This window comes from Phasianus colchicus, chromosome 2 (genome assembly GCF_987193195.1).
Source record: "Phasianus colchicus chromosome 2, bPhaCol1.hap1.1, whole genome shotgun sequence".
In the NCBI taxonomy this organism is placed as follows: domain Eukaryota; kingdom Metazoa; phylum Chordata; class Aves; order Galliformes; family Phasianidae; genus Phasianus; species Phasianus colchicus.
Window position 1 is genome coordinate 6,814,227 of NC_143437.1, and position 14,328 is coordinate 6,828,554.

At 41.6% G+C, this 14,328-nt stretch overlaps 1 protein-coding gene across 6 annotated transcripts in view; it reads left to right on the top strand.

Annotated features, from left to right (window-relative positions):
• The window catches only part of LOC149918833 (uncharacterized), a 284,012-nt gene that overhangs the window by 245,899 nt on the left and 23,785 nt on the right, over positions 1 to 14,328 (top strand). For all 6 annotated transcript variants that reach the window (XR_016463846.1, XR_016463848.1, XR_016463847.1 and 3 more), the window contains one exon: positions 11,502 to 11,590. Coding sequence is in view for 1 of the 6 variants with exons in the window: in XM_090134654.1 (XP_089990780.1) it covers positions 11,502 to 11,585 (84 nt within the window). In the remaining 5 variants the exon portion in view is untranslated. The remainder of the gene's footprint in view (positions 1 to 11,501; positions 11,591 to 14,328) is intronic.

Below are 14,328 nucleotides of genomic sequence, written 5' to 3' on the forward strand. Positions count from 1 at the left end.
TGTTGTCTTTGCTGAAATAGTTTCTTCTTAAGGCATTATGGAGGGATGTAACTTCCAATGTAAGTTCACCCAGACCTGCAGTGCTTTATATTTAGGACAGCTAAAGCATTCCTACATTCCAAGATGGCTTTATTTTTGAAAGTGGAGTTTATTTTGGATGAGAGTGCGTTGGGAGCTTCTGGGTGACACTGGGCATACATGGTCAGTTTTCTGCAATGGTGTTTATGTGGCTGTAATTTTCTCCTTGGACATCTTTAGACTGAGAAATGTTCTTCACTCTGTACAAAGCCATCCTAATGAGTGAAGCTTGTGGAAGTGAAACTACACAAGTTATTTAAAACTAGAACATAGGAACTTGGACAGTTAGTGGTGAATATGCAGTTCAAGGCACCCTGATTTTACTGAGAGAATGCCCAAGCATTTTGTGGAAACCCAGCTTCTGTAGCTGTGGTTGTGAGCTTAAGCTAGACGTGGCCTGATAAGGGTAGGAGGGAATGGGTAACTTACAAAGATTGGCAGAAAATTTCAGTTCTCTGCTCTTGATTTGCCTGGTCGTAATCTTCTTCACTGACCTTTTGGCATTACTCTCTGATCATGTACTCTTTTGGCATTGGATCCTTCTATTTGGCCTTTATTTGAACACTCTTCTCATCACAGCCAGCGAAGAAGAGGGGATCATTAAGTAAGAAAATAAAACATAAGAAGAATCCTTTCTGGTCTAGGAGAAGAGATTCTGCAGAGTAAGAAAGACTTGGTAGAAGGTTCTACCTTTTCTTACAAGTCAAAGAATGTTTTGCTAGTAGCTCTCATGCCTTGTTTATCTTCTAAGCAGCAAAGCCATGTTCTTCCTTCCTTTCAAGCCCCTCTTCAAATTCCATTCCTTCCATGCAGCTTTTGGTGAGTCTTAAAACTAGAGAGAAAAACCTGTGTCCTCTCTTCCTTCTTTCATTCACCTTCTTAGATCTCTACTTATGAGCTGCGGACACTTTCTCCTCTTGTGTGTCTAAACCAAGATCAAGATATTGTGGTTGCCTGTGAGTTGCTGCTAGCTTGGTTGGGAATCAGCTGCTGAATGAGCTGTTGACTTCCCAGTCCATCCACCAAGCTGCACAGGTAATTTCCTTAATTTCCTGATCCTATTTTCTCTCCTGTACTCTTAAAGAGAGAATATATGTTGCTTGGTGAATATGCAGCACCTGATATAATGGCAGCTAGTCATTACTGCAGTGCATATTGTAAGTGGAAGATGATGTAGCATTTTTAAAGACCAGAGCACTTATTTCCTTGCTGGTCTTTTTTCCATACTTTTCTTCTTTGTCTATTCAGAGGATGTTTCCTCTGAATAACAGTGGAATTGTGCTTTCTTTATGACGCACACAATGAAATTGTGAAAACTCTCAGTGCTGCCTCTGTATTACTGAAAAACAATAAAAATATGTCCTAGCATCTAGCAGTCACTGCATGAGAGGGAGAGGGGGGCAGGAAATAAGAGAATCATGTTGTGTGCCCTTACTGAGCAAATATTAGCTCTTCAGGGTACTGTTATCACAAAGCACTTAAGAAATCCAAATTATTATAAGTCTGAACCAACCTCACTCCGTTGCTTCCCTGACGCACAGGCTCAGTTGCTAATGTTATTTTAATCCAAGATTTGATCGACAGTGTTAGGCAGATAGTTAGCAGAAGAAAATTAACACATGCACATCTCATGAGGGAGGAGATTCCTATTTTTAAATCTGCATTTGGCTTCTCAGTATCCAGAGATGAGCACCTCAGCCGAAATGCACTGCGCTTTATCTACCAGTCACTGGAAACAGCAGTCCCTGCACCCAGACTTAGAGGAGAGGCTTGCCTGAGGTCTCAAGCTTTTTGGTTTGAGGTTTTTGAAGGAAAGCAACTCCTATCAGTTTTAACGTGAGGAGATGAAGGAACTTTCAGCTTCACAGCTTTCAACTTTCCCAGCCAAGTAGGTGGTGCGGTCCAGAATCTGCTTAACAGAGCTGAGATGTGATGGCACAAGACGTTTAAGCAATGTCAAATTTAAATCCCTATTAAAAAGGAGCGTTCTCTAGTCTGCACCAGGCCATCCATCCTGGTAATCTCATTCCATATTTCTTTTGTTGTTGAAAGAAGAAGTAGATTAATGGCGGCACAAATCTCAGTAGAAAGAGGGTGTTCCTTATAAGGCAGGCTTAGGGGAGAGGTGGTGGAAGTGGTAACGTAGGATGACTTTGTTGCCAGAGAAAGTTGTGTTGGTACCATTTATATTTTAAAAATCCGTCACCCCAATCAGCATTGTTCAGCCAAATCAGCTCCATCTGGATGAATGGAGCTGAGGATTACCTGTCAGAAAAAGGCCTCGATGGCACACTGCACCCCAGTGCCAGGTGTTAAATGCCTGCTGCTGCTGGCAGAGGATCTGCATGGACAAGGGGTGGCTGGCAGAGGTGCAGCCGGGTGAGGTGGGAGGGTCTGAACAATTCCTGCTTGTCCAAAGCTCTCTCCCAGCTGGTCCAGCCCTGCCTTATTGTTGCCTTTTAGAGAAATATGGTCGTGATTCTTTACGGTCTTGAATCAATATACAATCTTGCTAGACAAGTGAATGTTCGCTATTTGCACCGCTGTCAACACATGATGTTTAGTGAGATTCCTGTGATGATTTCTAAAGCCTCAGGCTCTGGCGTCACATGAATATAAGACTCATCCCTGGCTTCTTGTAAAGGAAAAAAAGAAACAACACCAAACTTAAAACAAAAACCCCAAACTAAAAACCATAAATGAGGGCTTTGATCTACATGAATGTAGAAGACAAGGATGAATGCGTGGTGCCAATTTGCCTGTTAGAAACAATACATGGCAAATAAAAATAAACATGATATTTCTAAAAGCTTCTTCAAGCTTGTCTCATGTTGACAAGAGGGGGCTGACATGGTCACTTGGAGAGGTGCAAAGCACCAGAAAGCCACATTGTGCTGTTAGAGAGGCTTGTGGTATGTAAGTTCCTCCCAGTACAGCCACCTGTGGGTATTTAATTGCTAAGTAACGTGTAGGACTGTGGATGTCCACACAACCTGTGTCAGGATGCAAAATAGGCATTCTCTTGCTGCTTTTTGGTAAAGACTGGGCTTGTTCAAGGTCATCTGGAATGCTGAAAGGAAGGAGGCAGTGCTGCCTGCTTTCTGCTGGAGCAGTTCCACAGATCTCCCTCTTGGCCCCAGGTCATTGCTGCTCCCTCCTGCCCTGCAGCTGCTCTCACTGCCCAGGTACAAAGCTCTGCCATCGAAGCTGTTGCAGATACAAGGATTTGTTATTTGCTGGGTTGCAGAGAACATCAATAAAACTCTAATCCAGAATGGGGAAAGGGCATATCTTCATATCCATCTTCAGAACTTGGATGTGAATTCAACCACTCACATTTTAAGTAAAGAGTTATTTAGCTCCTGATGGCCCTAAGAAACCAATGAGATTGATAGTGAATGGACCACGTCCTCTGAAGGTATAGGGCAGCCTCATATTTAAGGCATTTCCAAGTCACCCAATATATATGCTTAAGTTGATAGAAAGGCTTACGCAGTAGGGCATATGTCTGCAAAGTGTGATCTAGAGTGTGGACAGGAAGAAGGATGTGATCATGCTCTTGTCTTGTCTTTTTTTGTTGAGGTTGTTTAATGTAGCTCCATGTTTTTTTTTTTTGTTTTTTTTTTTCAGTTGACTTTTTATTTTGGACCCCTAAAATTGAGATATTGCATTATGTTTTGTGTCAGATGGAACCTTCTGTTACCATCGCTGGAAAATGTTTTGGATTTTGATGGAGGAAGAGCAGGAAGGAGTATTTTGGATTAACCCAAGCAGATTTTATCTTTTCTTTTCAGCCACTGAACTGAAAAAAAATAAAAAAAAAAATAAAAATCAATGATTAGTACTGCCCTAATCTGGAGATATATATTTTAGGGATCACATTATGCTGAATGTGTGCATTACGTACTCAGAGTAAAAATCCATGCCATTATTGTGCCTGTTCAGTAGCCACTTTTCAAATTGAAATATCTCAGCCATTTTAAATGACGTTTTTATTTTTGCAAAGACGCTAAAAGCAATTAGAGGGCAATATTGACTGTTCACTTGCCAAATTCCACTGTTCCAATGAAAGCTGCTTTTGAGTTACTGTACACAAGTGCAAAAAGCATCCCAAATCATTTTACATACATTACAAGCAAACACAAAAAGAAATCACCATTTAAAAGAAAAGAAAAAGCTGTTTATAAAAGAAATGCTTGCTCCCAAGTTGAAACCATGTGTCAGCCTAAAGCAATCTGTTAAACTGGAGTTATGAACCCCTGGAAAAAAAAATAGTTGCTTGCTGGGCAGATGCTGAGACTTGCAATTAAAGCAGAGGCATTGTGAGGAGAGGTCTTGTGATAATGTTCTGCGTAGGGAAAGTTCTTAAAAAAACAAAAAAACCCTAGGTGAGAGGTGATAAATTTCTATCTTGTCTGTCATTAGCTCTTGTTGGTTACCTGCTTTAGCTGTCGCTTTCTTAACATGAGTGAAAATGTGAACCTCTTGCATATGACTGTGTACCAATAACCAGCATGGATTGCGTATGATTTTAAAAGATCCCGATAAACCCATTCTTTCCAGAATTGAAACCTATGTCCAGTCCATCTGAAGAGCTATTGATTTCTGCTCGGGATGAGTTTATGCAGGAGGATCACTCTTAGAGAGTTAAGCAAAAGCACAGATAAGTCATCTACAAACTTTTCCAATGAGCTGAAACACGAGGTGTTGTTCACATCCAGAGAAAAGTATCAATAGCTCACTATGAGGAAGCTTTTGTCTTGAGTGGCTGGTTGTTCACCCAGGCTGACCCGGTAGCAGATGCCACCATCCCTGTAGGTTGGTTCCTTGCTCCCACTTTGTCCATGCTAGGTAAAGGGCTCCGGCCTTTGGTGTCACATTCTCTGGCTATTGTATTAAAATCAGTTGAGTTACGTTGTTGTGTTGTCTACTCCACTATCTGCCATTAATTTATCTTTGGGCTGTGAGCCAACAACTGTCTTCTCTGCCTCAAGGCTTGATTCTCATTAATTCCGAGGCCTTGTTACACCTTCTTGGCAGTGAAAAATAGCCTTGCAGCAGAATTTTATTTACACCCATTTGGTGGCCCCTTTTCACTTCTGACACACTTTTCCTCCTTTTCAGTGCGTGCCCTGAAGAGCTTCTGAGAGTTTTGCTCTTGGTCCTGTGTTCTTATTACTGTGTTGTCTGCTGGCGTGCATGGAAAACAAACTTTATCTGCCAGAAATGAATGAGTTTTTATCATAATGGTCCAAGCAAATGTCATGATTCAGAATGTAAAAGGATCAGCAACGTGGATGAGTTGCACAATAAGTCTGTGTAAACAGAAGTCAGGACGTGAAGAGGAGGAATGGCTTCCTCTCCTTTCAAGTCCAATGTTATCCTAGAATCAAACTGGGGTCAAATTTTTTGAAATCAGTGGAAATTCACTGTATTTTAAGAGGCTGTCATGTAACCATTAATTTCTCCTCTCTTCTGTATCTTTTCCCCCTCCACCTTTGGAAATTGAGAGCTTTTCCTTGGACATCCCAGAAAGGGTTGATATATAACTGATGTTTTCTGGTGTGGAGAAAACAATTTTCTCCTTCATTTCAAAAAGGACAGTTGAGTGCCACACGGTGAATCTTTGAGATACAGGAAAGATAACCCTGTTGAGAATTCAACACAGCCATGCAGAAAAGGAAAGAGTTCTTTTAGTGGAATGACAGAAGGACCGTGGTTAGTTGGCTGCACTGAGCCACTGTTCATGGGAACGTAGGCTCTATTCAGAAATTATAAGTAAAGATCAGCTAACTGCCCTGCTGAGGACACTTATTTGTCTCTGATCTTCAGTCCAACTGCCATAAATGCAGATCAAATGTTCACCATCCATATAATAACAAGGATCTGATCCAAAGCACATTTCATTTTACGGGGATACCTTGGATCACATGGTGTTCTATTACGTTATATGTGGATGCATCATTATTTAAAGGAAAATAATATAGAGCTGAATATAAAATGTAAAATATAAAATAAGGAGATGAAAACAACTGTAATAGCTAGTTGAAACTCTTGATGCAACTGTCTGAAAAGTAACACCTTAGCCAACGTCCATTAATAAACTTTGTGCACAATTTACAGTGCTGTTTTACATGGTTTTATGCTATCTTCAGTTAGCTATTAACATTTTGAGAGAATTAAAATGGAAAATTTAAGCGAGCCTACTGTCAGGGATTTAAAATAATACCTAAGCTTCTACTGACTTCAGTGGAAATTATAGGTGCTCTTTGGCTCTGGGAACGCAGCATTTATACTTTGCTAGGTAATCATAAAGAGACACATTGTGCAGAGCTTCATGCCAGATTCCCCATTACGCTACAGGAATGTCCCGATTGCGAAAGGAAGAGCTCAGAAACCAGGGAGCAACGTGGTGAGCGTGGTGGTGGGGCCTGCCTAACCTTTGCACCTCTCTCTTCCAAAAATGCATTTTGACTCGATCTTTTATTACCTAACTCTACTGCTTTTACACAGAATCTGTGCCTGATTGAGAACACCAGATGGATGGTGTATGGCCAAAAACACAGTTTGTTCAACAGTCCTTTTGCATGCTTGCCACTGAGTGCAGCTTTCATTTATTATTTATCTTTCTTATCTATGTAAAATAAGTTGTGGCTTTTCTTTTCTCTTTCTTTAACAAACTTCCCCACAGTGCCCGTTCTTGCAAGACCTAAGCTTATCAAAATTAGTGAAGATTTTCTCTTCAATCGTAGCCCTGGGAGTGTGTTTGTCCCAAAGTCTCATGCATGGATGTAGGCACTTAGTTCTGAGCACAATCTCTGGGTACCATATATTCTGTACAAGAACATTGGTGCCTCTGAAGAGAATGTCAAAGCAGGCAGTAATTATGGGTATAAGTGGAGGCTGTGGCATCTGTCTCTGCCTCATTATCCTAGGACAGTGAAGGACATTTGGGGACAAGAATACAGCACAGTGCAGCATCCCGAGGCTTCATTGATCATGTAAGTAACAAGGCAGAAGCAGAGACACTCCCATCGCTATTTTGCATATCCATACTCCTCTTTCATCTTTCTCCTACCTGATAATTGATGCAGCAGGATCATGCAGGAGTTAAAAAAGAGGAAAAAAATAAGATCTATAGACTTGTTTCTCTTCCTCTCCTGGGTCCCAAGGTTTCTCTATAGACGTTGTTTTGTTCTGAATGGGATGCATCTCATATTGTTTTAGGTGCCAGAGAAGTAGAAGTCTGTGTCTCATCCATTCACTTGAATGCTGCAACTTAATGATGGTGGGGAAACACACACTTAGAGCACATGGGTGGTGTGACCTCTTTCCAACACCAAACCAAGCAGGGGGTGAGTCATGCCCTTGCAGTACTTCTGTCTGTCCGCTTGCTGTGCAGAGCCCCCAGTGACTGGCTCTGAGCTGGAAGCCTGCAGTTGAGCATATAAAATAGGGGTGGAATCCTATTATTCCTGACTTCGGGGTGTGTCTGTCAGATTTTTGGGCCCCTACTCAACAGAGCACCAGGACCCGTGCTTTGCTTCAAAGTGGTGCTCCTAGGCCTTGCTGCAGGGAGGTGACATTGACCGCCTGCCTTGATGCCAGGCTGAAGTAGCTCCTTACTGTGCATTTTATGGGGTATTTACAAAGAGTAGCAGAAAATATTCCACTGTCTCCAGCTGCGTGCAAGACTGCAGAAAATTCAGTGCAGATCCATTTGTCTGGACCAAAGTTGCAGTAGCAGTATTAAAAAATGGGATGCCTAATGTTAGTTTTTTTCAGAGGTGCACATGGGCCCTCATCCCCGAAGCACAGAATATCTGTTTCTGTCACAATTGCTGCATTTTTCATCTGTCTTTGGCAAGTTTTAAAAATGCTTTTTGTGCTGTCAAATATAACCATATTACAGAAAGGTACTTTTTGCAACTTCAGGGGAATTTCCTACGGAACTTCCCTAACTGTCATCTATAACCATTGTCAATGACAAACATAAGAGAAGGTACAGAAAAAGGATGATTTTTTTCTTTACAACGAGCATCACTGTTTTTTAAGTGCAAAAGAAGCAGAGGCTTTTCGTGCTTTTGATTTTTGCAACTGCCTTCAGTCAAACTGGAGAATGCAGTTGTTTTTCTCTGGAACAACTCTTCCCTGTTTCACCTAGAAAGGGAAAAAAGCCACAGTTTTAGATTGGTATAAATATTTGCACAAGGTTAATTCTAGAGTTTGTGCGCGATCATCTTTAATCGCTTTACATAATCATAATAAAGAAAAGATCCACTGTATTTTTCCAAGAACTGTATGCAATTACGTACAGAGTCTGAAGCAGTGGCTTAAATGTACGAGGCTGGTTAAGTACGGAAGGAATGGATTTGGCTCACCGAGTTTGAGATGAAACAGAGCTGTTTCTGGAAAGCCATTAGGAGTGTCAGTTTGGAAACCGGCTATCTCTGCACCTGCTGAAGAGCTGCACTAAGACCAGTTTCCATTGCACTCTCTATTGGCTGTAAGAGTATGAACAGCAATAACAAATTTGGGGGTTTGGAAGGTGCTGCCGAGAGCAAAGTGGGACAGGGCAGAGGTCAGCTAGCTTAAAGGGAAGGAGAGAAGGGCAGAGGAGCTGAGAAGGGGCCTGCTGTGTGTGTCTGCAGGATTTTGAAAGCTTGCTGCAGGTCATGGGCTGGTGCAAGAGCTTCACAATCTGAGCTTGGGAAGCAGAAGCTGCCATTATTGCGAGGTCTGGAAATGGTGGAAAACCAATTCTTGCATAGCATAGCATGCATTTGCAGTTGCATCAGCCCTGAAGCGAGTCTCTTACTTGAGCATGGTGTTGTACAGGTTTTTATCCTGGATTTAGGGCTGGGTGGTGACTGTTATCAGTGTGGATCATACTGGTATGCATTTATTAAGTTGGGACTACTTACTTTTAGAGAACAGTATTCTGGTTCAGGGACATCCCTTATGGTTTCTTGGTACTTTTTAAAGAGTCAGGAGCTGCTTAGGACAAATATGCCCACTTTCTGCTGCTTCTCTGCTGATGGCCACATAAATCCCAAAGGAAGGGGTCCCAAGCCCTCGCTCTGAAGACAGCTCTGAATTTCAGGTGTCCCCGACCCTAAGGACTAGCCGCCTTCAAGTCCAGTGTCTGAGCAGCTCCAGGCTTTCTGGGGTTTGAAAACTCAATTCAGATATTTGGCCCAGTTTCTTAATGAAAACGGAAAATTGCATTTTGAGCCTCAGCCTTCCTGAAGAGCAGCCCGTGCCAAATGCGAGGCGTCGGAGATGAAAACAAGGATTTGCAGGACGCGGTGTCCCATGGCAGGCAAAGGTCAGTGGGAGTGCCGAGCCGAGCAGGACTGGCCCCTCTGGCTGGAAACTTTGCTGTTTGCTCCACGGCCACTGCGGTTTGAGGCACCCGCAGGTGCGTGGTGGGAGCGAGCCATTTGTTTTGCTCAGAAGAGGATATTTGTGATTAGGGAAATCACCGATTTTATGCACTAGTGTGTTTTGTTTCCTTCTTAAGGAAAAAAAAAAAAAAAAATCAGGGACCTTTAGAATGCCAAAAGCTTGTCTTAATATTTCACCAAAGTATTTTATAAATGCATGTTGCAAATGGCAGTATAAATTCTCCGCTATGGAAAATTGCTATCTGGTTTGAAACTAGGCAGGATAAATAGAACTATAAAAGGTTACCTGGAGTAAACAGATAGGGTTTCCAAAATGTACCACATGAGATAGATTGGAGCTCATAGTAATCTGTTTTCCATGCTTAACATACGCTCAGCATCAGCTGAACTCTGTAACTGAGCTGCCATCTGTATCAATCCTGTTCCTAGATGTCATGGCCCTGTTAATGAAATCTGGAAGTGAAATTGTAAATGGATTCAGTGAATGGTAGATGTCAGCCATTGCGTGATGGGCAATCATCAATCATCCACTGTCAGTTATTTCTGTCTCAGTGAGTAAGCCTTTATTTAAAGCATAAAGTAAGAATGTTGCCAGACCACAGGAACAAGCCCTGAGCTGTTTGCAGGTGCTGCTATTCACAGCTGCCAATTAAACCCCTGACATTTCCATAATGGCCAAGAGGCAAAGCATATGCACTTGATATAAACATTTTTGTAAAAATTAATCTCAGTTTATCAATACTTCACTTTTTCTTCTTTTTTTTTTCTTTTTCTTTTTTCTTTTCCCCCTTTTTTCCTCGGCTATGTACAACATCCTACTTGGCCTATTGTTTGTTTGCTGTAGAAAGAGAGAAATAGGAGTTGGAAAGCAGCCAGGGCGTTCATTTCCCCAGGATATACAGTAGATTCCAGTGGCTCATTTCAACCCTTAATTGGGGAGGGAAAGCACAGTCGTGAGGAATCAGACCTTTGGAAAACGTTGCGTGTGCCCCTTGCCCCCCAGTCATGCACACGTGCTCCTCCCCAGCGCTTCGCTTTGTACCCAAGCTGGCTACAAATGCAATGCTTCATCTGGCCTATGCTGTCCCTCAAGTCACCCAGCCCAGCGTGGTTCTTGGCTACACCACCAAGATTTTGCCTTATCTGGGTGTTTATGGAGATCTCTGGGTGCGTGGCTGCTCTGGTACTTTTCGTTCACCCTCTGACATCCGAGCTAGGTTGTTTTAAGTGGATTTTAGTTTTTTTGAGAGAGAGACGAAAAATATTTTCATGGAAAAAAAAATTTAGATATTTCTACAGAAAAATAAACTGCCCCGTACTGCCACCTGACATTTATAGTTGGGAGGACATAAAACTTTTCTGAGGTCCCTTTATTTTTTGCTCTCAGCTGTTTATAGTTCTTTGGGGCTACGCTGATCTGTAAGTAAATACAGAAAAAGAAAGGGCTGCATTCACATTTCCAAGGAGATTTCATCGCATGCTGATTGCTCTGCTCCATTTTGCTGCAAAGCCCAGACAAGGCAGAACAGTGACTGAGAAACTGGATAGCGCTGGGGCATTTTAAAGTTGGCTTCTTCATTCTGCATGTTACTAATTAAGATCACAGAAGTCCAACAGGAATCTAAAGTGTATTTTCATGTATTGTACTATCTGGTTGTAAAATTATGCACTATTGGATGAAATGGATTTCTGAAACGTGAAGACTTCTGTTAACATGATATATTGGGAGCTGCTGTTAAAGGGCTTGCTGGCATGTGTGTATTAAATTGGATGTGATTTTTTGCCAGATAACTGTGCTGGTGTGAGTGCTAATTGTCAGATGCACACATACCGGTGCAGCTTTTCTTAGCATCACTAATTTTATTTCACCTACCTGCATGAAGCTGTCCTGCCTTAAGCACTTCCCTGGCAGTGGAAGTGTGTCTCTATTGAGAAGTTATCTACCTTCCAATGTATTTGGAAGTTTTAAGTATAAATTGATCTTTGCTCAATTTGCCATTTCTTTTGTCCATGTAGGTGCCTCGTGAAGTTCCACATTGCTCCGGATTTCAGAGACAGATGCTGCTTCGTGTACCCAGGACCTGTTTCAAATTCAGCTAATTCAGGTAACTTTCTGGCAAGATTTGCACGCTTCTTAATTTTTGAATGCTTTTTAAAATTTTGTTTCAATCAAAATCATTCCATGTTTTTGAGATCCACAAATAAAGTAGGCATTAAAAAAGAATATTGCATTCTAAATAATGCTACTCTAGCTTAGCTCTCCTTAGAACCTCAAGGACCAAACAGGCAAACTCACCCGGGCAGACCAATGAACTCCACTTGTATCACCTGTTTCTTTCATTTTAACCAGAAAGTGGTTAAAACAGGCTGGCCTATCAAAAAAGTTCAATGGCAGAAACAAATACCAAGCTAAAAGTCTTAGCATCACGTGCTTCTCTGTGAGGTATCTTTGTGGCCATAAGTTTGTTACCACTCGACAGTCTAATCTGTGTACTTTCATGTGAGCAAAAATAACTGCTAAATTTTTGGTGAAATCATGTTGCCTCTTCGCTGAGCTAAAAGGCAAAGGTAAAAGGTAACTAACCCACATTAGGCTCAGTTCCCGCACTCTTGTAGATGTTACAACAATAATAATAATATTGCTCTGAGTATGTCCACATGACAATGCAGAAATACCCAAGCTAGCTGTAAACGAACCATTGTAGATACTGGACGCAGTCTAGATGAGACAGCAGAGAACACCGAGAGGACTAATTTACCCTGCTTTTTGGCAGTGTTAGCTCCATATGGGCTAATTTATCCTGCCAGAAAGCAGGCTCATTTATGGCTAGCTCATTTATAGCCAGCCTGAGTACCTCTTTGCTATACTGGAATTTGCAATGTAGACGTACTTTCTATTAAGGTGACAAGTGTGTGATTGTAGGAAGTAAAAATATGGAGGTTGGGATATTGAAGGCACCTAAGGGCTTCTTTCTAGGGCAGTTTAAGAGGTTACCATCTCCGGTGATCTACTTCTCAACTTCTGCTGAGGATAACTTTCTACATACCTGAGGTAGTATGGGGGATTATGTGCCCACCACAGAGCCTCTTGAGTTTACAGCACAACATTTTAGATTAAATCAGTGAAGAGGGTGTGCTTGCATTAAGACATTATATGATGAGCTGAATCAGAGCAGAGGTATCTATGGGCTGCAGTAGCAGGGCAGACAGCTTGGGAGCTTATGCTCCCTGTTGTTCATCAAGCCCAAAGAGAACTGGGCACCAGGTCCCGTGGAAGCATTTTTCTGCTGTAGGGTGCAGTGGGAGTTGGGTATCTCATTCTCCTCAGATCCACTGAAAAAAAACTGTCAGCAAAATCTGTCTTCTTAGGGTTGACTAATCCGAATGTTGCTATCCAGTCATCTACTGTAAAGTCTGCTTAGGTCTCTGATCCGATAAAGAAGCTGTTACATAGACCTGACTTTCTAGCATGACTCCAGTGAGATTTCTCAGGTGCTTAAAGCTAAATATATTTTTAAATGAAGATTTGTTTGTTCAAGCTCTACCTCCATTTACTTCAGGGTAGTTAATGCATGTTAGCACTTCTGCTGCAAAGGGAGACTAGCATTTAGAGCAGGATTTGGCATTCAGGAAGGAAAATGGATACAGCTGCCATTCTCACTTCTACCAGCGCAGTCACGTACGATGTGCTCCAGGCTTGTCTCTTGCTTTCTGCTTCTTGGGCTGCCCAGCTATGATCTAGTATGCTGACCTTACAAGCCAAGGAATGACTTTCATGCCGCTGAATCCCATCAGGAACTTCATGTCTCTTGTGGTTGTCTTCATCCATGGCTAACTTGTATTATCATTGGCACGCTTAGAATTGTGATGTTATGTTTCAAATGTTTCTAAAGCTGAAACACACAAGCTCTTTTATTTCACTTTTGCCTAGCAGGATTATTTCAGCTCCACACATGCAAAACCTCATATTATGCAAGAAATTAATCATATCAGGGTAAAGTAGCTACTGAAAAATTGCCAAACACCATAAACATTGGTCAAAATGCAGGCCAACCATTTGCACAGCAAGTAATTGAAGCTAGGGGTTCATTGGAGCGATGCGTAACTTTTCATTATGAATTAGAAAGCTTTTCAAACATAAAATGGTGTCTGAGAAGACTGCACTACCTAAAAGGTTTCAGTAAACACTCACAAAAAAAAAGTGCTAAAATATGCTGGAGAGATCAATCATGCTTTATGGTTACTTGCTCCACGTAGTTTCACACACATTCTCTGATAAACAATGTCCCACACGCTCTGCCCAGACCCATTATTTTCTTCAGCACCAAAGCATCAAGGGCCAGATTCTCATTTGGTTTAAGTCAGAAGAGCTCTGCTGAGGTTGACTGCTCACCATTGATTTATGCCAGCTGAAGATCTGGCCTGAAGAGTGACAAAAATGTAATTTTATGTTTTATTTATGGGTGTAAAACAATAGTCCTAAAGGGAGCAGATGTTCCATGTCGAGGGAGGAGGTTTATGAAATGCAATTCCAGACACAAAAGCTAATCTCTGTGGTCAGGGAAGGCATGAGGCCTGTTTTACATGATGAACTTTAATTGAAATCTTGCTCTTTTGTGTTCATTTATTTCTTCTATTTGGGAGCCGACAAGCGTCATTTAAATTACTTACCAGCTGCCAAACACCTTAAAAAGCAATAAACAGTTGACTTAAACACCTGGAGAAGGTTGGACAATTTTTGTTTGTCCCCTTGGTACCTGCTGAAGTGGTATTAATTTGGTATCCCATATTTTTAATTAAGTGGTCACTTCACTGAAGAAAATTCCATCTGTTTCAGATGGAG